Raw genomic sequence first — 24,580 nt, 5'->3', positions numbered from 1 at the left:
TATATGTCTTGCAACGACCATATATATTACATATATCGTATGGCTGTTAAAAAAACCTGATGGGTATACGATATATTACATATATCGTATGGCTGTTAAAAAGACCTGATGGATAACGAACGGTATGGCAATTTCGTCTCCGCGCCTTGAAAATTGAAGTTTGGATCTGAATTCCTAAGAGTGGCGCTGCAGATAATATATAGCCTGGTAAAGCCACCGCTCTCAGAAGATAAAGGCGAGAGAGAGAGAGAGAGAGAGAGTTAGCTGCAGATAACTCTCTAAGAAGATAAAGGCGAGAGAGAGAGAGAGAGAGAGAGTTAGCTAGGTTTTAGGGACCGATCCTGCAGCTGGTTGCTGTAGCCTCTGATCATGCAAGTAGAGCCATTAATGGACACCATTCACGATTTTTTGTGAAATGTAAAAACCATTGCATTGCATTGCATTGCATTGCAGCAGCAAGGTTCTGATTTATTTAGTGCCAAGCCAACCAACAAAAAATGACGAGTTACAGCAACACTAATTCGCAGCAACTTCCTCCTCGTAACTATTTAATTCTAATTAACAGTTCGATGATTAGAACCAGATGTAACCATATAACGCTTACGTATTAACCTGTCTGATAATATAACGATTATTGTTTATTAATCGGGATGTTGCTGCAGGAAGCGTGGCGTCGATGGAGCCTGGAACCAGCACTGCCGCCAGCAGGCATGACGTGGTGGTGGAAACGTCGTCGCCCTACCCTATTCGCGTCATCGACGTGGCTGCTACTGTGGACGTCAGCGCCCGCGGAATCTGCTTCAAGGAGCCTGACAACTGGGATTTCCACACCATATCCCACACTTGGATGCAGAAGGTCCGGGATTTCTCAAGGCAGATCGGAAACCAGGTCGCTGCTGCAGGAGCAGGGAGCTCAAGGACAGCTTACTACAATGAGGCTTTCAAAGCCGCAGACTTCAGTGATAGCCCGTGCTACCAAGATTTGAAACATCTCTTCAGGGTGCTGCAGGATGAAGAAGGCGTGGAATGCGCATGGTTTGATGCAGTGTGCATCGACCAGACCAGCCCGACGGAGAAGGAGAGAGAGATTCCCCGCATGGGGAGCTATTACTCAGAAAGCAAAGGTTGCTTTGTACTCCCACACGGCATTGGGCAACACCACATGAAGTTCTGGGGTGCATCTGATCATGCAGGGCGACCAACCATGCCGCGCTGGTTCAGCCGCGCATGGACAGTACAGGAATGTGCGCTTCCCAACAAGCTCACGTTTGTGCTCTCCCTCAGTCTTGAGGAGCGGGAGCAACTCAATCACTTCCTGGAGTTCAGTCAGAGGAACAGGCTGCGTATAAACAGCCGTGTATCAGATGAAGATGAGGATAAGGTCATCCTTGAGGTAGGCGAAAGACGTCCACGTGCAAGACGCATCATAGTGGCAATGCGTCCGGCTGAGGAGGATTTGCACTTCAGCAAACCTGGAAGGGGATTCTGCAGATGCCTGCTAGAACCTTTGATGGTGGTGTATGCAAAAGCGAGTTATGCACTCTTTAGGATGTACTACGAAGACAACATAGCCACTAATTCACGCATTCTGCCTGATCGCATTCCAACTATGGGTATCCCAAATGTGATGTGTGAAGACTGTCGCTCCTTCCCACTTGCGAGAGAAGCCAGCAGCAACCAGCTTATATTCATGGATCGTCAAGCTTACATACATGTGGCTTCATTTTTTGCTGCAGCAACGGCACCGCTGCTTTATCCGAGTCTAGTGTGTAGAACCTCACAAATTGCTGCAGCAACGGCACCGCTGCTTCATCCGAGTCCACTGTACTGTAGAACCTCACAAATTGCTTGCATGGATGATCTGAACTGTCAAGAGCCATTAATGACAGGACAGTGTATATCTTGCCCTATGCTTGTTGCACACCTTGTTACTGCCCGTCAATGTGATCACCCAGAAGACAGGATTCTCAGCATACTCGGGCTACTGGGGTCTAAGCAGCTGATGCCTGTCAATATAATTAAGGACAACCTGGATGACCAAATTCTAGAAGTTTGCAAGAGGAATCCCCACTTGGTGGTCCAGCTTTGTGCCATGAGCTTCTTTGGCTATGAGAAGCCTGGGATGTCGTGGGCTCCCCGGCTCCTCAAGCATCATCGTGGCGATCTATTCTTCACTCGAACGATGATCGGGGAATGGGAGGATTATCCAGGTGATTAACTGACCTTAAACATTCTCATCATGATCCACACATCAAGTTCTAGATAGGTACTTGCCATATGGGCCCTGGTCTAGACTTGTAAGTGCTTCAAGAAACCTATTTTTATGGCTCCATGTTAGACGTAGGAGTGCTAATTGTTTGAGGTGTCATATTTTTGTTAAGTGTCATAGTTTAATATATGTGTATGGATGATAGGTCCCATCATCAAAACCAATGTGCACGTTGTCAACGTGTGCCCTCAACATATTGAATTGTCAACGTGCATCACCAACTCTATGGCCGATATCGAGGGCCGATCTGGCGAATTTGAACTTCACATCACATTCGAATCTGGCGTGGAAGCAATGTTTCAGGAATTTCGCAATAATTACCAGTACTTTACATGGAGGGACTATAGCTTTGACATGCCTGATGCTATGCAACCTCATTATGCCAACCTATGTACTGTTGTGACTTGCCCATCTGGTTTGTCTCAAAACTCACTAGGGTGTCTTGGACTCCCTATCGAGAATTATAAGAAAGAGGAACGGCAGCACATAAAATTAAAGCTTTGGTGGATCCTTCTAGGTGATGCCTTTTATGTACATGAACCATATAAGGTTGCGATGGCTTGTATAGAGGCTCAAGGTACAGACACATGTGTTGTCCTCCACAAAGTTGGTCTCTATTTCTTTCCCTTAGATCTTGCTAGTGAAATCTTCAATGAAACCATCCTCTTCTCTTGTTTTATAGGCGGTATGGGGAAGCGTTTCTTGAAGTTATAGGACATTGAGATTCTAGAGGATGGATTTTCTAGTGCTATGATGAATTTGAAGATTGTATTCAATAAATTGGGATTGTCACAATTCATATTGGATTTTTTTCATTTTTCTAAAAAACTGGATCTCGTTTAGCGCTAGAAACAAGAACTTAGCACTGCCACTGTTTTTGGGACCAACTTGTCTCATTTTTTGTAGTTTTATAGTAAACTATATATCTCGACTTGTGCATCCGTTTTGGGCAGGGTTATGTAGAGGGACTTTTGCCGATATAGAGTGAAAAACCCGCACCTTGAGCTTGAGTTTTGAATCTTGCAAAGCCATTTTTAAAGAAATACCCCACCTCGAGCATAAATATAAAGCTGTATCTATGAATCTATAGATTTCCGAAAGGAGGACCGGACGGCAGAAGTCTAGTAATGGGTGCCCGAGCATGTGAATAGGCTTTTAAGAAGCAAGAAAATACATTAAAAATTTGTTTTTTCTTTTGATTTTCCCTCATGACACCAATCTACGCTGTGCACCGACTAGGCCACTGGATAACCCACTTGAGATTACCCAAAAAGTAATCTAGGCCCGCCACTGCCCGCATGGCTTGGATTTTCGTGCCCCTGTTGATCCCAAGTACACTCCATGGGCGGTGGGAGATAGTGTTGAAGGTCGTCCCCTGTGTGCTCATCTCCTCCGATACTAGTAGCACCTGTTGGAACTGGGGTCTCAACAGCCTCATGCAGGAAAAAATGACGTACGTTTAGACATACAATTCTTCTTTAGTTTGTTAGATTGCACTTACTTGCTTCTTTAGATTGCACTTACTTGCTATGTACAGATTCAATTTTTGCTTTAAATAACTATGCCTAAGTGTCACCAAATGCACCATTGGGGTAGTGTAACCATGCTAGGTGGCATACGGATGACCAAAATTATTTTCCTACAGGTTTGTGGTAATATATGTTAGAAAATGAGAATGATCTAAGTATATTAGCATGAAAACATTGAGAAGATTAACGCTTGTTTTACTTACAAAACGGATGAGGAATCTCCTCAAACCACCACAACCAAGGCATGATCGTATCCCTCTGTGCAACTGCTCCTCTGTGGCCCGCTATTGTGTGGGAAAGGTCACCGGTGCCAAGCAAGCTCGGCCCAATGGTCTTCGTGCACTTTTTTAAAAGATTGTTACATAGTGTACATACAATTCATCTTATGAAAACTCTATTGTTTCAAAGATACATTTCTAGCATATAATTATTCAACTTAAGAAAGTTGTGCTATAACTAAGCATTCTTTACATAAATCCAAGAAATATATAATGAACGTGGAGTGACTGACTAAACATTTCTTACGTAAACGAAATGAATTACACATGCTAGTCACTTGAGACTTATTCCTTTCATTAACTTGTCATAATTCTTCTTGTGAATATCTGTCAATCTAAATTTGTAGAATGGTAGTGACTCAAATGCGTCTGTGCATACTCCTCCATTACTCTTTGTGGGCGAACATCATAGTGTTTGTCCATCATATCCAATAGTGTCGGAGCTAAAGAATTTGAGTAGCGACGAGATCAGTTGTCGCGACAGCTAGCGTGTTTTGATGCTAGGAGAGTGTGCGTATGCACACAGTGTAGAGGACCAGTGTAGATGACTAAAGAGACATAGAGGATTTGTGTTGAGAGCGATATGGATTGCATAAAATTTCTTAGAGGTGAACGCACGTGATACACAAAATTTCATAGAGGTGAAACCCCCGAGGAGTCCCCCCCCCCCGGCGGCTCACATGCATGCATTGTTGGTGTGAGGAGAGAGAGAGAGAGAGAGAGAGAGAGAGAGAGAGAGAGAGAGAGAGAGAGAGCCATTGGCTAGTGCATGCATGTGTGTGTGTGTGTGTGAGAGAGAGAGAGAGAGAGAGAGAGAGAGAGAGAGAGAGAGAGAGAGAGAGAGTCATTCGCATTGTATGTGAGTGAAAGAGAGAAAGAAAGATATGTTAATCATCTTAAAAGACCCGTAAGGCCTATGAGACCAAAAGATTACATCATAGTCCATGTTATATATCTCCATGGAACAAAAAGAAAATACAATTGACTAATGAAGAAACAAAAACTACCAAGAAAATACATCATGATCATGGCTAGTATAATCATCCACTTAGGGTGGGTGGAGGGCCATCTAAAATATCTAGCATGGGTGATACAAGTAGAGGGTGTTGAAAAGCCAACGCTTCGTCCTCGGCTCCTAAAAATGAGCTTAGAAGTGTGTCTCTAACAAGGCTAAAGCTGCATACCCTCGTGTCAATCTAGCCTCTGCTACTAGGCACATGGTGAAGATTGGGCCAGTGAAAATGACCCCTAGGTAAGTGTAGGAAGAGACAATATCTAGTAGGACACCCATGTATATGAAACTCTCTCTAGTAGCTGTGCGGGGAGAGGTGTTGAAGATCATGACATTGGTTTTCCCAAGGTGAGAAGCCTCGATGTAGGTAAAATTACTATAATGCATCCAAGTGTCTCTGGAGTCCCTCCATTGAGTCAAAGACAAGGAAAATATTGTTAGCATAAACAAATACCTCCTAGAGCTTGAACCCGCCCAATGACAAACTCGTAAAGAGAAATAAACACATATATGTTGGTACCCCTAGAGTCTGCAGCAGAGGCAGTGAAGAAGGCGGTCCTTAAAATCTACAAAGTAGCTGTAAACCCAATGGTGCTGTGCCTTGGCCTCCTCAATGGTGGCCCGGAGCGTGAAGATGTGATTAAGGGTGGATAAAGTCCTCCACAATAAATAAACATATTTAGTATAATAAAAGATATACACACATACACATACACATACACACACACACACACACTATATATATATATATATGTATGTATATATATATATATATATATATATATATATGTATATATATATATATATGTAACACACATTGACATATACAAGATAGATTTCTCCCAAAAACCTCTAAGAAAGAGCATAATTGGAAAATAAATAAACTAATACATATATATACATACAAATATAATGTAAATAAATATATGTATACATAATAAGTATTTATTTACTATAAATATATAAACATATTTAATATAATAAATGTATAGTAAATATAAACTTATATATCAATAGTAAAATTTAATATAATACTATGTGCTTAATATGTACTGAAAATATATCTAATATATAATAGATATTTTTATAGCAAATTTATAATAATTTTATAATTTTATATTATATATTAAATATGTATATGTTTATATAGTTATTATAATATATATATATATATATATATTTATATTTATCATAGAACGAGCATAATGCGTTTAAATTACAATAAATCTAATATGAGAGAGAGAGAGAGAGAGAGAGAGAGAGAGAGAGAGAGAGAGAGAAAGTGAGAGAGAAAGAGAGAGTATATATGTTTATTATATAAATATACATATATTTATATAGTAAATATAAATTAATGTATCGTAAATATGTACATTTATATTTATTATAAAAATATATATATAAAGAATGTACGTGTGTGTGTGTGTGTGTGTGTGTGTGTGTATATAGGCTTGGCACTTCCAAGACTAGGTCCAGACAAATCGCTGGAGAAAAATAGTATTTTGTTTCTTTGTTTATTTTTTCAAGGTTTTCAAATACGTTGATGTACAACAGGAGAAAAAGAAACCTTCAGGTTTGTCATAGAAGGTTAGGAATGCATATGGGTTTGACATGCATACATACTACAACATAAACAAAGTTTGATGATAGACAGAGTTTGGTGTGCTGAAAAGGGAAAAACAATTGTGTTTATATAACATGATGTGATGAAAATGGAAAAATAATCATATTCATACATTTTGCCTTTTAAGAGTGAGCTAGCCCCATGTCCTATGTGCATGTGCATGTGTCATAGACACTAACACATGTGAACAACGGTTTAGACCATTCAATAATTGACATGCCCGAAGTTTGATCTAAGTGGATTAGACCCGTCGCCGTAAGCGGGTCTGGGCCACTCGTGGGTTTAAAAACCTACCCATGATGGGTAAGATGTTAGCATTTTTGTCTTCCGAGAGATTTGTCCCATCCAAGGGTGCATCTCCATCTCCCTACCTAGAAAATTGAAATCGATGCAAAGGTGCATGTCGATCTCCACAACACAGGTCTTGAAAATTACATGACGATCTGGTTGGAAACATGGATTCTCCCGAAGGTCACCCATCCTAGTTATATGCCTGCACAAGCGCGCTTAACTGAGGTGTTCCACAAATTGGTCCAGCCATACAAACCCCAAAACCTTAAGGCGTTAGGTGACCTCCAGTAATCCAATTTGTAGAAACCTCAACTTGCCAAGATTCAAACCCAGTCTCACCACGTGAGCTGGTTCTCTCTAAAAGTGTGAATTGCATCTCCAAAACCCTCCCTCAAGCCACACTTTGGTTAAGGTCTTAGCTTCCAACATCACAACATGGGCTCTGATACCAATTGTTGGAATTAGGGTTAGGGTTGCAACAATGCACACACACAAGATAGAGAAGCTTGAGAGCACAAAAACTCACTAGATTAGAATGAACAACTGTGTGCTAGATACAAAAGATAAGTACACACCCATAATGAGTAGATAAGAGGGTGTACATGCGCATGGGGGAAAAAACCTCCTAGTGAGGGAAAAAGTACGCCCGCGGTCCTAAGGGTGTTCACACACATCACTACCGTATAATGCTACAAATCCTGGTATCAGAGTAATCCCACCATATAATGCTCTGCTGATACTAGTGTTGGAGATGTAATCCACACTTCTAGAGATAACCAGCTCATGTAGTGAGACTGGGTTTGAATCTCGAAAAGTTGAAGTTTCTACAAATTGGATTACCAGAGGTCATACACCTTAAGGTTTTGGGGTTTGGATGGCTAGAGTGACTTTTGGAACATCTCAATTCAACGCGCTTGCGCAGGAACACAATTGGGATGGGTGACCTCCCGGGAAGTGGGAGGATCCATGTTTCCAACATGGTATCAAAGCTAGCTTCCTTGACACTTCATCTAGTAGTCTGTCTCCCTCCTCACATGACCTTGTTTTTCTGTGTCCGATTGAGATACTCTTTTAGAAGGAGGAGGAATATACTGTAGTGTGCTGTATACAAAGTATACTTAATTTTTGGGGTCCGCAGTGTGATTCGGGTGCGTTTCGAAAATGTTTTGGACATCGCAAGGTTTCTGCATACGTTTTGGAGAGGTATCATTTTGGATTGGTTCTGCTTGATTTTGGGTGTTTGGGTTGTGTAGCGACAAAGATTTGGTGTGCAACAGCATCTACAGTGTCTTCAACAACATCGACCATTATACTTTTGCCAGTAACATTGTATTCTCTACTCTGTGTTATTCTTCATACACTTTGCAGGTGATTCAAGTAGTTGGCAGTCATCCACGGTTGCATTCAATGAATACTAAGTACTTGCAGTGTGTTGAAAGATTTTGCATTTGGTAGAAAGTCATGGGTTGGCAATAGAGATGTATTCAACATGTTGTCTCTCCTGAGGACAAACGTGATGGGACTAACTATCCATTGCGGTCCTATATGATGAGGCATATATTGGTTGATAAAGGCCTTTGGAATGTGGTTAGTGGTAGAAAGTGAAACTCGTCCTGTTTCATAAGTACCAGTGCAACTAGGTGCTGCAAGTACATTTAAGCTAGAATCTGATATAGATGTGGCTCCCCCACATGCACCACCAGTATCTCCACCTGTTGGGTCAAATGAGATGGGGTAGAAGAGATGCAGAGGTACAAGCACATGCATTGCTTGTACTTTCTTTGAAGCAAAACATTATTCCTCATATTCGGTCGTGTAAGACTTTAAAACAGGCATGGGATGCACTTGTCGAATTATACCAAGTGTGCAATAATGAAGCACGTCTTGCATTTCTGTTTTTGCAAAACAGTTGGAGTTTGAGCACATGAATGAGGGAGACTCAATGGATAGCTTCTTGAGTAAGATCAAAGATTTTAAGAGAATCCTGCTAGTGTGGATGAGAGATATCCTGATAGTACATTGGTGCCCACAGTTCTCAATGCATTGCTGGATTCTTATCAAAGTTGTGCCTCGATCCAAATGTCCTTACATTTGATCAGAAAGGAAAATGTAAAGCTTCTTTGCATGGTGGCTATAAACCAAAATCAGAATCCTCAGGTAAGGATGTAGAGAAAGAAGGTGATAAGCCTTAAAAAAGGAAAAGTGTAACTATTGCACGCAACCAGAGCACTACATAAATGAGTGCAAGAAAAGTCTAGAGAAGGAGAAAAAGAAAGAATTGGGCATAGTTGTGGCTAATGCATCTGCACCAAGTGCAAAGAAGAAGGAATCTGCAAGTTTTGCTCCACACATCCACATCCACATTCCATATCTACATCCATACATCCATTTCCACATACATCTTTCCTTTCACATACATCTACATCATTTCTTTTATATTCATATAACTACGTCCATTCTTTCACAAACATACATCTCCATCTATTCCTCGTTCATTTTCATCTATTTGATTCGTTTCACATCCTCGTATCTATTTATAGAATACAAGAGAATTCTTATTTTTTATATAAAATTTCTTTACGCATCTATTTATGCATAAATTTCATTTTAAGGAGAATAACACTTTCGAAATAAAAATCAATCTTTTATGCATCTTCCTATGCATAACTTCATTTAAATGAGAATGACACTTTTGAATTATAATTCAATCTTTTATATATCTTCTCATGCATAAATCAAAATTGATGAAAATAACTCTTTTGAACTAAAAATAGATTTCTTTATGCATCTTTCTATGCATAAAATCAAAATTGATGAGAATAACACTTTTGGATTAAAATAAATTCTTTATGCATCTTTCCATTCATAAATCCAATTTAGTAGGAATTACACTTTTAGAATAAAAGAATTTCTCTTATGCATCTAATTTAAGCATAAAATCATTTATGATAAAAATCACACTTTTAATATAAAAATATCTTTTATACACCCATTTATGCATAAAAATCAAATATGATAAAAGTAACACTTTTATAATAAAATAATAATCTTTTATGCATACCTCTATGCATGAAAATCAAATATGATAAAAGTAACACTTTTACAATAAAATAATAATCTTTTATGCATACCTCTATGCATGAAAATCAAATATGATAAAAGTAACACTTTTACAATAAAATAATAATCTTTTATGCATACCTCTATGCATGAAAATCAAATATGATAAAAGTAACACTTTTACAATAAAATAATAATCTTTTGTGCATACTTTTATGCATGAAAATCAAATATGATGAAAGTAATACTTTTATAATAATACTAATTTTATTTTATACAAATAATCAAAATGCATCTTCTATGTATGAAAATGATACTTTAGAATATAGAAACCATAAGGATTACTCTTTTAGAATAATAAAAGATGAAATTTATTTCATGAATTTTTAAAAATTTCGCCATAACCTCCTTTGTATGACTGACCATTTTTCAAATTTTAAGTCTCTAAAATTAATTAAAAATGCACCAAGAGTATTGAAATTATTCTAAAGTAAACATGTTTCTACTTATTTAAGACAAACATTATAAAAAACTTGACTTTAATCATTAATCAATTGCCTAGGATAGAGAATGGTTGGATTTACTAGAGAAGAGAGGGGAATGCCTTTTGCAATGAGGCATAACATCATTTAGAGAAGACAAAAATCATAAAAAACCATAAAAGAATGGAAAAGAGAAGAATCTCCAACTTACATTGATAATTTAAGAGCTTTCCTTTGGCTTGATGGTTTGAGGGTTCTACTCTTGTTTGGAAACAAGAGTGGCCACCAATCTTTTGGAAGAGGGAAGGTCAAAAACTAATGAATTAATTCATTGTTTTTGGCACTTGGGAGAGGCAGGGTAACAGTGCAAAAACATTATTGAGTTTCAACAAAGGGGAGGGCTTCTATTTATAGGAAAAAGTGAGCCTCTAACCAAGCAAACTGATTCTAGAATTTTCCAGATCAGTTTGGTCAAATTTTGACCATTTTTAGGTCAGTTGAAACAGGAGAGAGGAGAGATGAAAATATTTCATTCTTTGGGAGTTTAAAACTCATTGAAGCATGTGAAATAGGCGCCCTTTTCATGAGAGGAATTCCCCCATGCAGAGGTGTTAAAAATGCATCATTACTTCTAAATATCTCCCTTTTTTAACTATTAACCTTGTCCTTAGTCAACTCTTCATCTTATGTGAGTATTTACTCATTTTGGAGAGATTTTTCTTTTATTTCTTCATTTATCTCCTCCCTACATTTGGATGAATCTTATATTGGTCCATAGGAACCTTAATTTAAAATTTCAAAAAAAATTTCACCCCCAGGATAATGCCTCTTGAACAGATTATACTTAATTTCTAATGCACCTTGTAGAAATCTTTTTGAACTTCTGTTTCAGGGAAACTTATTTTAATAAGATGAGGTATTTTTCTATCCAAAAATATTTAAAATCTGAATATTCTCTTTCTAGAATATTTTCTCTCTCTAGGCCAAAACTGGTAGAAACAAGATCTTTTATATTTCTGAAGAGGGATTTGATTACAGGGGAAGATACTGGACATCCTCAAAGGCTGGGGAGGAATCTTACATTCTACCCCACTTAAAAAACGCGAGATGTCCTCATCTTGCAGGTGGAGTATGATCTTTTTCATCTTCTTCAATCACTTCCAGCGTTACTACCTTGGAAGTGGATGGCCTATTTGGGAACAACTCTCTTTGACTTCCCCTATTCTGAGTTGGAGGTCTTGCATTACTTTGGGTTGAAACTGTAGGTTGGATAGACGGTCTACCTCTGGGATTCCCCTGATTTTGGCGGATAGAACCGTGATTACTCTCGAAGGAAGGGGCCAGAGTCTGGAATCTTGATCCCTGATTTTCCTGCACTGAAAACCTTGATCCAAAAGGAGTTGGGCAATCCATACTGCGATGTCCAAATCCTTGACAGTTATAGCATTTCACTCTCTTGTTCAAGGGTGGAACTTCTGAAGTTGAAATCCAGGGAATTGAGTCTCGGGAAAAGGACATTTCTTCCCTTCTGGAACTTCCCATATCTTGGGTTTGACCCTGATATCTCTTAGGCGGAGGAAGGTTGGAATCACCTTCTGGGAATAAAAACCTTTGAAAGGTGATGATGCTGGCTTTGGCGGGACTTTGACATCAAAGGCTTTGGCGAAATCCTTCGCCATTCTTATTGCTTCGGCCATTGAGATAGGTTTTACATTCTTGACTAAAGTATTCAATGGCTCGTTCATTCCCCGAATGAACCTGGCCATCAGCTGCTCTTCATCCAATTGAGGGGAATATTTAAGGAGAAGGGCAAAAGCCTGATGGTACTCTTCAATTGTTCGGCTTTCCTGCTTTAGTTCCAAGGACTCATTCATCTTAATTTCAAGAAAGCATGGGGGACAAAACCTCTTTCTGAGGTAAGTCTTGAGATCCGTCCAGGTTTGGGTATTTCGATCGAGACGGTTTGTCTCGCAATGGTTTCTCCATGCCACTCTAGCTGTCTCCACTATCTTTGGCCTTGCAAGAGCCATTTTGCTCTTCTCATTGTACCCGGTGACATCGAAGTATTCTTCCATTGATTCGATCCACTTCTCCACACTCTCGCCAAGTTTTCTTCTTCACCCTTGAAAGGTCTAGGCTGTGAACTATGAAGAGTTTTACGAACATCTAGGTCGAGCTCTTCTTCATCGAGTTGGGGGTTAACATTTCTACTACGACGACCTCGATCCATGTTCCTATCAATACGAAAATTCCTGTTAAGTTTATGATTCAATCCGATTTTTTGATTCAACTGATTCTAGGGTTCTTTAAATAGGTCGGCTCCCCATATAATCATGGGGTAAAGGTACTCATATAGAACGCATGATCGAATAACAATTCATTCAGAATATCTCATTCATATCTTTAACACCATCGGACTAAATTTTTCCATCTGAACAGCCCTCCATGGGGATTTCAAAATTTTTTTTTGATTTTTAATTTATCAACCCTTAACTTGATTCACTGATCAAAAGTTAACAGTAATAATCTGCCAGCACAATCCACTAATCTCATAGTGATTGGCTGAAGTCATTAACATCATTCCAATTAAGAACATCATCACAAGGACTCGTCCCATTCATCCTCGTTACGGTTTCGCTCATCTTATTAAATTTCAACCAAATTTCACGGATCATCATTTTTCAATCAGAATATCCAAATCAACTCATCAATTCTTAGCCACAATTTAAAAATCATATCAACCACATTCGAATTCATCATCTGGATAGCATTAATGCTTATAATTTCAAGTCTTAGATTTACTCGTATATACTACCAGTAAAGAGCTGCAGTTATACCCTCGGTATATACGGGTAGTCATGGTTCTTGGAACTATAAGTTAAATACCATCATGTCTAGGCCTCAAGCAAGTCGGGGATTCCATACAATTGCGGTACTTCTATCTGAAGACCCAATTATCGATTTACGAATTTCAGTTTGAATATCAAATTGTATGAATTTTATCACACAATTACAACCTTTTAGTGCTTCTTGATAAATTTTTGACATATTTGGCTTCTCGGTTGATCCTCATTGGCCAAATAGCTCTGATACCAACTGTGAGATCCCTGTCCCCACCGCGCAACGGATTCGGGGTGCTAGCAGCGAAAGTAGCACATCTTGCATGGGACAGGGTCCCACACTCGGGGCCTCGCCCACGGATATCCGGACAGGTGACTAATTCCTCGATTCTCCCAAACCGAACTCGAAAAAACTTCTCTTGCCCGAAAAGCACAGGCGATTCCACCAGGATAACTTTTCCCTAACGTAGTCAAAAGCCTTACTTAACTGAATTGATCTGACCGAACTCGTAAGTTCCATAGTAAAATCAAGGGACAGATTGCACTTGGATCATAGAGACCAACGCTTTTTTCCTCATCGAGACGCACAGCCGTTGATTCTTTTTTCATAGAACAATTTTTGTCCGGGATTTATTTCATCTATCGAACTAAACAGAAATTGAGTCTCGATTTACGGATCCATCAGTCCAGTCTAACCCCATCCAGTCCCATGGGTTAGCCAACCGCCCAACCACTGTAGTGATGGGATCCAATTTAGATTTTGGTTACGTTTTGTCCCGGGTACCAGGGAAAAGAGTTCCCAGGCCCCCTAGCTGGATGTTCATGCAAACATAAACTAGTCACACCACTTACACACCCAATATGAAATTGCCTTTTTCTCAGCATCAGCTATCTTTAAAACAATCCTTTAATGAAACCATTGTGTCACTGATCACAATCCTCCAAAATATTCGGTTGAATCTTAATTTCCATCATTCCTTCATCGGAGTATCTATGGCATCTTTGGCAACGAGAATGCTCACCACCTGTCCACTCAGGGGCCTTTTCAATAGTTCCTAGATCATAGTACCCGGCAATATAATCACTTAAAAAAAATTTCAAGATGGAATCTCCGTTGAAGATCAGCAAGATCAACTAACAGATCCATATAAAAGAGCCATGGACTCATCCATTGAGGACCAACAAAGTCAATCAACCAGATCCATGCCTGGTTTTCAAAAAACAACTCTTACTCCTTGTTCCAATATCTTTCACGACGCACGTGTGGGTATCTTTGGCGACCCAGAGCCCGAGCACCGTATGGTCAGCACCCTCTAGAATCCTTCGCAGGTCACCTAGCGCTTCACTCATAGGCCGCTTCCTTGGTCCCTCATCCACCGTACCAGAAGCTCACCATTTAAATCGAACCGAGGTCGGTCAAGACCTCGGCCGACCTTGCTATGCGAGACGTCCTCCATTGACTCTCCGCCGTCAGCTGTTGCAACTTTATCACGTAGGTCTCCACGACCACATACTCAAGACAGTCAAAATGCTTCCCTAGCATCTTTGACATAAAACAGTCATTTGCAAACAGTTCACAAATACAGTTTTAATAATGAACTCACATCTTTCCAGATTGTTCCACATCAATCCATATTACTTAATCCAAATCCAAATCATATGTGTATCCATTCTTGACCAGATACATCTTTTTCCATCCCATCACATCAGATTCATTCACTTCGCATAACATCCATTCCTATCTTTCTTAATTTACATTAAGTCTCATCACTTCCATTTCTCATTACATCTCATTCGTTCAGATCTTATATTATTCATTCACATTCTGATTCACTTGATATCTCATCTCATCCATTCGCTCATATCGACTTCATATCCATTCACATTCATATTTGCATTCATTATTCCATATACACATCCACATTCGTACATCTACATCCACATTCGTACATCTACATTCACATCTACATCCATACATCCATTTTCACATCCACATCCACATCCACATTCATACATCCACATCCACATCTACATTCATACATCCACATTCACATTCACATCTATACATCCATATCCACATTACACATTCATACATCCATATCCATATTCCATATCTACATCCATATCCCCATTCACACATCCACATTCACATTCACATACATCCATATCCACATTTACATATCCACATTCATGTTCATACATCCACATCCACATTCCATATCTACATCCATATCCACATCCACATATCCACATCAACATTCACATACATCCACATCCACATCAACATTCACATACATCCACATCCACATCCACATCCACATTCCATATCTACATCCATACATCCATTTCCACATACATCTTACTAGGACGCTCGTACGATGGCCACCCAAGAACCAAAGGACGGCCACCCACTGTGTGGTCCACACGTACCCTAACGTGGACACCCATGCTGCCCCAGACCAGATAAGGTACATGCGTACCACTCCTTACCCTGGCAACCAGCACCGTACCTTTCCCCTAGACCCACGCAGGCCACTGATCCATAGCCTTTGATGGTACACCTCCTTTCGTCCTTGCTTTGCGCAGCGCCCGTACCCTCACCCCTCAGCTATATAAACCCCCGAGGTGCTCCACAGGCAGCACGCATTTTTGTGCAGCGTGTGCAGCGTACACCCTGTTGTACCGTCGTCCATATTGCCATCCATCCCTGTGTAGCGTACTTGCTGCAGTGCAGCCGCCCTTGTAGCCACCCCCCTCATACCCCCTCATTTGTCTCTTTTTAGATAAGCCAATTTTCCTCCATCCCTCTCTTGCTAGGAGGCAGTGTCCTTAACTCTTCTCCCCCTCCCGTGTGAATAGACTTACAGCAGCCTTCACAGCCCTCTCCACGTTTTTGGTCTTAAGGACATCTCACAATCCCCCCCAGTTGCGTAGACTTTAATAAGGGATTTTTTGCCTTTAGAAAGGGTTCATACGCTATAGTCTTTTGCTCATACGGTGAGCAAACGATCTAAAGAAAGCCTTACGCTAGATAATTAGGTTCTTGGGCAACTCTTTTCTAGAAGACTAGGTCAGCGGTGGCTGTGCCTTGCATGGATAAGGAAAAAAGCGTTGCCTCTAGAAATCAAGTCTAGTAGTTGCCCAATTTATGATAAATTACCCTATAGGTGATTTGACTTTTAGAAGATCACACTTCCCCTGTGGGATAAGACTAGGTTTTACCTATGAATCGTATCCTTGAATCTCTACATGGTCAAGGTGTCGATAAATAGGAAATTTTCTCCAAGCTAAGACTTAGTAGACTATCTTTAGTGTTTCCCCTATTTTAGAAGGGGGAACCTTACAACTGGTATCAGAGCCAAGTTTAGCTCCTAGGAATTGCCATTTAAGGATTGTTTTTTGTAATAAATATTTTACCTAACATAATGCTAATTATTAAAAACATCTTACTAAAACAAACAAGTTGAATTGATGTTTGAATGATTGTAGGAAGAGGAAGATGCCTACTCGAAGTTTCTAGTTTTCCAATGCATCTTCGAGACTGCTAGTCACTCCTCAAATTTCGAGTTCCATGACACCATGGTGCAGATACTAGAGAAGAAGTCCCTCCCTCATTTCTCTCGTATTGAAAGAGGATGGAGTAGAGATTTCTGGAGTCGTGGGCCGAGATATTTCTTCATCCGAGCAGATCAAATTGGGAACCTCACCACCGACCTTAAGCGGATTCGTTAGATTGAAAATTTTTAGAGGATCCGTTTATTTTGGTTCGTCGGTACCCCCAGGGCCGACACCTTTGTGACTATAGATGGGATTCGCATACCTCTTCGCATACCTCAGGATTGCTGGGTGTATGACAAAGTGATGCAGATCTTACCTGAGTCTACCACCCTTACCATCAGTTTTTAGAGTCTTAGAAACTACAGCGGAACCCCCATATTTCACCTATGTGGGCCGCTCTACCCTTATGTCATAGTCAAGCTTAGGAATTTCCCTTGATAGCAAATAAGACTAATTATATTAGTCTCAGATCTTTGTAATAAAACTCGTCCTTGTAAATTTTTGGAAATAAAGTAATTTCAATGTTTTACTCTCCAAAAATAAGTGTTGTGCAAATATGAATCTTGTAATCTTAAAATTGTTTTTACAATGATGGTATCACCCTCCATTTTCCAATGCGCTTTACACTGATACTTAGGAGAAGAAGCTCCTGCTCAAGCAAATGCAACCTCCCTCCTTTAAAGGAGAAGGTTCAAAGGTTGAGAAGGATGCTGAAGTCTGGATTGAGGTGATGGACGATTATTTCTCTGCCCGCCGGTACTGGAGTAGCAAATCAGTCTATGCTTGCACGGTTTCGCCTCATCGGAGATGCTAAACTCTGGTGGAAACAGTGGTGCCGTGACAAGGAGGTCACCGAGCATTCTCAAACGTGGGAAGACATCAAGCAGGCAGTGAAGGAAAGATATCTTCCCCCATCCCATGAATCCATAAAGATGAATGAGTTTTTTAGTCTTAGGCAGTGCAACTTAACTCTTGAGGACTACTATTCCAAATTTCACTCTTCGAAAGTATGCCCCAACTATGATTACTTCCCAGCAAGTGGCTCCTTTCTGCCAAGGGCTAAATGAACCCTTAGATTCCCACCTTGAAGCAATGAGGCCAAGCACATTACAGGATGCTCTCATACGAGCAAAGCCCCTTGTGAAAGAAATGAAGACTGACAAACCTAAGCATCAAAAGAGATCTTACCCTGAGGCAAATCCTAAAGATTAACCTTACAAGAAACCCCAACAGAATTTCCCCTACTACAACAGAGGGCGACAAGGCAACTCTTTTGTCCCCCGCTCGTATGCTGCTTCTTCCAGAGAAGACCCTCTGTGTTTTGAGTGCCATGAGCCAGGACACTTTAGAGCCAACTGTCCCAAAATGGCAACATCATTTCCCCAAGGAAGCAGAGGAAATCAAGGCCGTGGAACCCCTATCAACCAAGGTGCAAGAGGCGGTGGGCGTGGCAGAGGCCACGAAGGAGCAGTTGCTAGGACCGCCTGTGTTATAAGTGAAGAACCGACCTTAGAAATGGCTGAAGAAGAGCGTGCCACTGTCCATGCGACAGTAGAACACCAAGGTCCGAATAAACAATTTGGTGTAATCCAAACCCCAGCCACTCATCACGGTAAGCCATTCCAGCTTTTGATTGATTGTGGCAGTACCCATTCATTTCTTTCTCCTAGGTGCTTGCAAAAATCAAACTTGAGTCAAAAAACAGCTAGAAAAACGACTGTAGAGTTAGCTAGTGGGGTAAAGAAGTAGTATCTCGCCACTCTATAGGGAAGCTGGATTTTGAGCTGGGTAATGAGCAAACTCATGGCCACTTTAGAGTCTTGCCATTAGGAATTTATGATGGAATCCTTGGGAAGGATTGGTTAATTGCAAACAAAGCTAGCATTCATTGTAACCACGGGAGTATCACTTTTGAAAATGAGCATGGCCAAGTAACATCTGTTCAGGGGATAACAGGAAAACCTAAACCTAGGGTAGTCAAGGCAAAACATCTTTTCAAAGGAACACGTAAGGGTCAGCAAGTTTTCTTAGTCAAGCTTAACAAAGCCATTGAACCTAGTATGGAGACAGAACCCTCTTGGCTCCAAGAATTCTCTGACATCTTCCCTAACGAGCTTACAGGGCTACCGCCTCCTCGAGAAGTCGATCATGAAATCGAGGTGATCCTTGGAGCTCAACCCGTCTCAAAAACGCCCTATAAAATGTCCCTTCCTGAAGCCATCGAACTTAAAGAGCAACTTTTCCAACTCATTGAGCAAGGATTCGTACGCCCCAGTAGCTCTCCTTGGGGGACACCTGTTCTTTTCCAAAAAAAGAAGGACGGAACTCTCCGCTTCTGCATAGATTATCGAGGACTAAATCAAGTCACTGTCAAGAATAAGTACCCTATCCCTCGCATCGACGAACTTCTTGACAGGCTTCATGGGGCCAAAGTCTTCTCAAAAATAGATTTGAAGTCTGGTTACTACTATCAGATCAAAGTCAAGGAAGCAGATATACCCAAGACAGCCTTCAATACCCGTTATGGCCACTATGAGTTTACTGTAATGTCATTCGGGTTAACCAATGCTCCTGCAACCTTCAACCGCCTAATGCAAGATATATTCCATCCTTACTTGGATGAATTTGTGCTTGTTTTCTTTAATGACATCTTAATCTACTCCAAATCAATGGAAGAGCATGAGGAGCATGTGCGTAGAGTTTTGCAATTGCTGCGCAGACACAAACTCTATGCCAAGAAGAGCAAATGTACCTTCTTTACTCATCAAATTGAATATCTTGGATTTATCGTCTCCAAAGATGGCATTTCAGTAGACCCCGCCAAGGTCAAGGATATTCTGGAGTGGCCACCCCTTAAATCAGTTCGTGAAGTTCGTGGGTTTTTGGGAATCACGGGATGGTATAGGATTTTTATCAAATATGGAGACATTATCTCTTGGGGGGCAAATTCCAGCTTGTAACTGACCACAAAAGTCTAAAGTGGATCTTCACCCAGCCTAACCTCCATGTGGCAAAGAAGATGGATTGAAATTTTACAAGAATATGACTTCGACATCAAATTCCGCCCTGGGAAAGATAATGTGGTAGCAGATGCACTTAGCCGCAAATCTTTCTTGAGTGCAATTTCAATGCCAAATAATCCCATACTCGTCAAGGTGGAAGAAGTCTCATCTCATGATCCAGATTATCAGAGAATGATGAAGTTAGTAGAAGAAGGGGGACATTCAGAGAAAGAGAAGAATCTAATCAAGGGATACTCCACTCATGAAGGAAGCCTCTACTTCAATCACAGGCTATGTATCCCTAAGGATCCTACTTTAAAGAAACTAATCCTCCATGAAGCTCATGATAGCCGTGCTGTGCAGGACATCTAGGATATGCAAAAACATTAAATGCCGTAAGAAGGAGCTTTCATTGGGCAGGCTTGAAAAATGATGTGCTTCGGTACTTGAAGCAATGTCTCTCATGCCAAAGGATCAAAGCTGAAAGGGTCAAGATGCCTGGAAAACTTCAACCCTTGGATATTCCCCAAATGAAGTGGGAATGCATTAGTATGGATTTTGTCACAAGTCTCCCCACTGTTCAAGGAGGATATGACCACTCTGGTAGTAGTAGACTTACTTACCAAAGTAGCTCACCTTATACCAGCAAAGAAGACCTTCAAAGCTTCTGATGTTGCTCGAATATTCATCAAGGAAGTCCTCAAACTTCATGGTCTCCCAAAAAGGATAGTAAGTGATCGGGATTCTGACTTCACTTCAAAGTTCTGGCAGTCCTCATTTCAAGCCCTGGGAACTCAACTTTGCTTTAGCACAGCTTATCATCTAGAGACCGATGGCCAATTTGAGAGAGTCAATCAAGTAATTGAAGACATTCTCAGAGCATACTGTGGATGGGAACCAAGAAGGTGGATGGGAACCAAGAAGGTGGATTCAATACCTTCCTCTGGTAGAATTTGCTTACAATACATCTTATCATCATCAAAGCATAGGAATGTCACCGTTCAAAGCACTCTATGGGCAAGAATGCTTGTCTCCTCTAAATTTCTCTGATCCGACCAAAAGAGTTGAGGCATCCAAGAAAATGCTTGAAGAGATGGAGGAACAAACCAAGGCAATCCAAAAGGATATTAAAGCTACCCAAGATCGACAAAAGCATTATGCTGACACCAAGAGGTCTGCACTTGGATCTTCAAGGAAGGAGATAGAGTTCTTCTACGAGTGCGACCCAAACGAAGTTCTCTATCACTTGGGAAATATAAGAAATTCAATCCTAGGTATTGTGGTCCCTATACAATTATCAAGTGTCTAGGTAAAAGTGCCTATAAACTCCAACTCCCAGCCCATATCAAAGTCCACAATGTATTTCATGTAAGTTTATTAAAACCATATGTACCCAGTCTCGATCATATTCTTGATGATGAACAAGTTGTAATCCCTAGTCAAGGAGTCCTTGAATTACAGCCCAATAGCATCATAGATTCTAGGGAAAGGCAACTCCGAAATAGAACTCTTGTAGAACATCTAGTACAGTGGAAAGATTACCCTGAAGAAGATGCAACTTGGGAAGATCAAGCTACACTCTTAAGGGATTATCCCCAATTCATGACGAGATGAGGACATCTCGATTTCTTTAAGGGGGGAAGGATGTAACATACCCATCTTCACTAATAAAGAAATGTTCATGTAATAGATAAATTTATGAGTTTTTATGGTATAAAAATCAATGATTTCATTAATTAAGTCATTTCTACTTAGAATCTTCAAATTTTGAGCCCAAATTTTAATTAAGTCATTTCTACTTAGAATCTTCAAATTTTGAGCCCAAATTTGGAATCTGCGTGTGATTTTACCCTAATATAGGATTTTACAGCATCCAAAACGGACACCGAATCAAGCTTATACGCGAATTTCAGTCATTTTAGTTAAAAACCGACGACCTTTAAACCTTAATAAATGCACCACCGGGTGTCCGATTGACGAACGGTCTGAACCCCAATGACCAGGAGAACCTTCCAGACAAAAAAAAATTTTGCCCCCGGGTCGGTCCGGCACGCAAATCGAGGCAGACGTCCCAAATTTGAGTACCTCGCCCCAAAATTTGGTCCGTACACACTTACTAGGACGCTCGTACGATGGCCGCCCAAGAACCAAAGGACGGCCGCCCACTGTGTGGTCCACACGTACCCTAACGTGGACACCGATGCTGCCCCACACCAGATAAGGTACATGCGTACCACTCCTTTCCCTGGCAACCGGCACCGTACCTTTCCCCTAGACCCAGTGCAGGCCACTGATCCATAGCCTTTGATGGTACACCGTCCTTTTGTCTTTGCTTTCCCTCACCCCTCAGCTATATAAACCCCCGGGGTGCTCCACAGGCAGCACACATTTCTGTGCAGCATACAACCTGTTGTACCGTCGTCCGTACCTCCGTCCGTCCCTATGTAGCGTACTTGCAGCAGTACAGCCGCCCTTGTAGCCACCCCTCTCATACCCCCTCATTTGCCTCTTTTCAGATAAGCCAATTTTCCTCCATCCCCCTCTTGCTAGGAGGCAGTGTCCTTAACTCTTCTCCCCCCCGCCCCCCCGCCCCCCCCGTCTGGATAGGCCTACAGTAGCCCTCACAGCCCTCTCCGTGTTTTTGGTCTTAAGGACATCTCACAATCCCCCCCCTCCCATTTGCATAGACTTTAATAAGGGATTTTTGCTTTTAGAAAGGGTTCATATGCTATAGTCTTTTGCTCATACGGTGAGCAAACGATCTCAGAATTGAGATCCGATTGAAGCGTTTCGACCGCGGCAGCGAGCCCTACAAGTCAACATCCAAGATGGCCCCATCCCGGAAACGTCAGAATATTGCCCCGAGAGGAGCACGCAACAACAAAATTAGGGAAGATGCTCCCGATGTGGCTCCAACCCTCCCGCTCCAAGCTCCTCAATGGCCAGGTTAGCTTGGTTATATTTTAAAGAAGCATTTTTTTAATTAGTGCTAATAAATGTGTATCTTTTCCTTTTAAAATAATGACATAAAATTGTATGAAGTTATGAATTGTGTTATGTTGTATTTAATAAATTGCATTGAAATTGTTATCTTTAAAGAGTACAAGTTTTCCTGGCTTCAGCACTAACTCTGTTCCGTGCTTGTGTAGTCGGGCGGCGTTGTTAGCAAAGCCCGGGATTGGCCCAAGGTATCCCTCATACCATTGGGAGAAGAAGGTTCGCCGATTGAGGCGAGAGGTTATGATGCTGCCTAGTTCTGAGGGCCCAGGCTAGTGCGGTGAATAAGCCCAAACTAGTGTGCAGACATCCCTCTGAGGTGCGGGAGGATCGAGCGATGGAGCCTGAGAGAGCGATAGGCCGGCTTGAGTCCTCGCCCAACGGCCGACGATGAGGTGTATGGTCCCGTAGGGTTTTGCCCAGCATGTAGAGGCTGGAAGGCCGAATTCTAGATCATCAGCAGAATAAAGGAAAAGAATAAGAGAGCCAGTTTGGCTTGTATGGAATTTGATTCATGTATTAACTTTTTTATATATATATCTTGTCTTTGGCATGATTGTATTGTGTAAAAAGGCTGTTTTAAAAAACCTTGTGAAAAGGGCCGTAATTAAGGAACATGTTTATTTATGTCAAATAGTGTGGTAGGATTAATTAGAAAACAAATTGACGCGTGAGTAGGGTGGAAAGTGGGAGGATGGAATGCCCCGATGGCACCATCCTACGGACGGGTGGACCCTCAACGGTTGTGCCTTGCAGCATGGATGAGGAAAAAAGCATTGCCTCTAGAAATCAAGTCTAGTAGTTGCCCAATTTATGATAAATTACCCTATGGGTGATTTGACTTTTATAAGATCACGCTCCCCTATGGGATAGGACTAGATCTTACCTATGAATCGTATCCTTGAATCTCTACACATGGTCAAGGTGTCGATAAAATAGGAAATTTTCTCCAAGTTAAGACTTAGTAGACTATCTTAAGTGTTTTCCCTATTTTAGAAGGGGGAACCTTACATTTGAAATAGTAGCACCATTGAGACTGACTTGTTGCACTATTGTTTATGTCTGGATTGACATTCAACAACAAAGGTTGATGAGTTAAAGTAGGTGGTTGCAACCGCACCTGTGTTGAAGATCATGGATCCATCATTCCCTTTTGTTGTTGAGATAGATGCTAGTTGCATTGCCATAGGAGCTATGTTGAGCCAAGAAGGATGACCAATGGCTTTTGAAACTAAGAAACTCAGTAGTTCCCAACGCAAGTGGCCCACACATGAGCTTGAATTACATGCAGTTATACAAGCACTAAAGGTGTGGAGGAATTACTTGTATGGAGTGGAGTTTAAGGTATACAAAGATCATGATACATTGAAGTAATTTTGTTACCTACCAGATTTAAGGGGCCGTGAGGCAAGATGGGTCAAATTGATGCAAGAATTTCACATGGGAATCTTGTATAGATGAGGAAAAGAAAATGTTGTTGATGCATTGTCTCGTATAATGTGTCATATGAGTTTCAATATAGTTGAGAATGAGATCATTCATAGAATGTGTGAACCTCAAAAGATAGATTTGTATATTCAATCGTTATGGAAAAAGTCTTGCCAAGTAGATGAGGAATGAGCTCCGCCTAATTTATTA

General features: G+C 40.8%; 1 protein-coding gene across 1 annotated transcript; it reads left to right on the top strand.

Moving 5' to 3' along the window:
• The first annotated feature begins 371 nt into the window (after positions 1–371).
• Positions 372–5,742, top strand: LOC147619062 (uncharacterized). The gene is made up of 4 exons (XM_086774404.1): positions 372–540; positions 663–2,210; positions 2,415–2,684; positions 5,615–5,742. Exons 1-4 carry the CDS (start codon positions 498–500, stop codon positions 5,740–5,742), a joined length of 1,989 nt encoding a protein of 662 aa, XP_086630530.1. The 5' UTR covers positions 372–497.
• Positions 5,743–24,580: the final 18,838 nt, after the last annotated feature.

The sequence above is a fragment of the Cibotium barometz genome, chromosome 34 (assembly GCF_041138505.1).
Source record: "Cibotium barometz isolate CiBa-2024 chromosome 34, ASM4113850v1, whole genome shotgun sequence".
In the NCBI taxonomy this organism is placed as follows: Eukaryota; Viridiplantae; Streptophyta; class Polypodiopsida; order Cyatheales; family Cibotiaceae; genus Cibotium; species Cibotium barometz.
Note: the sequence above shows the minus strand (reverse complement) of the source record. Positions and strands in the feature narration are given on the sequence as shown.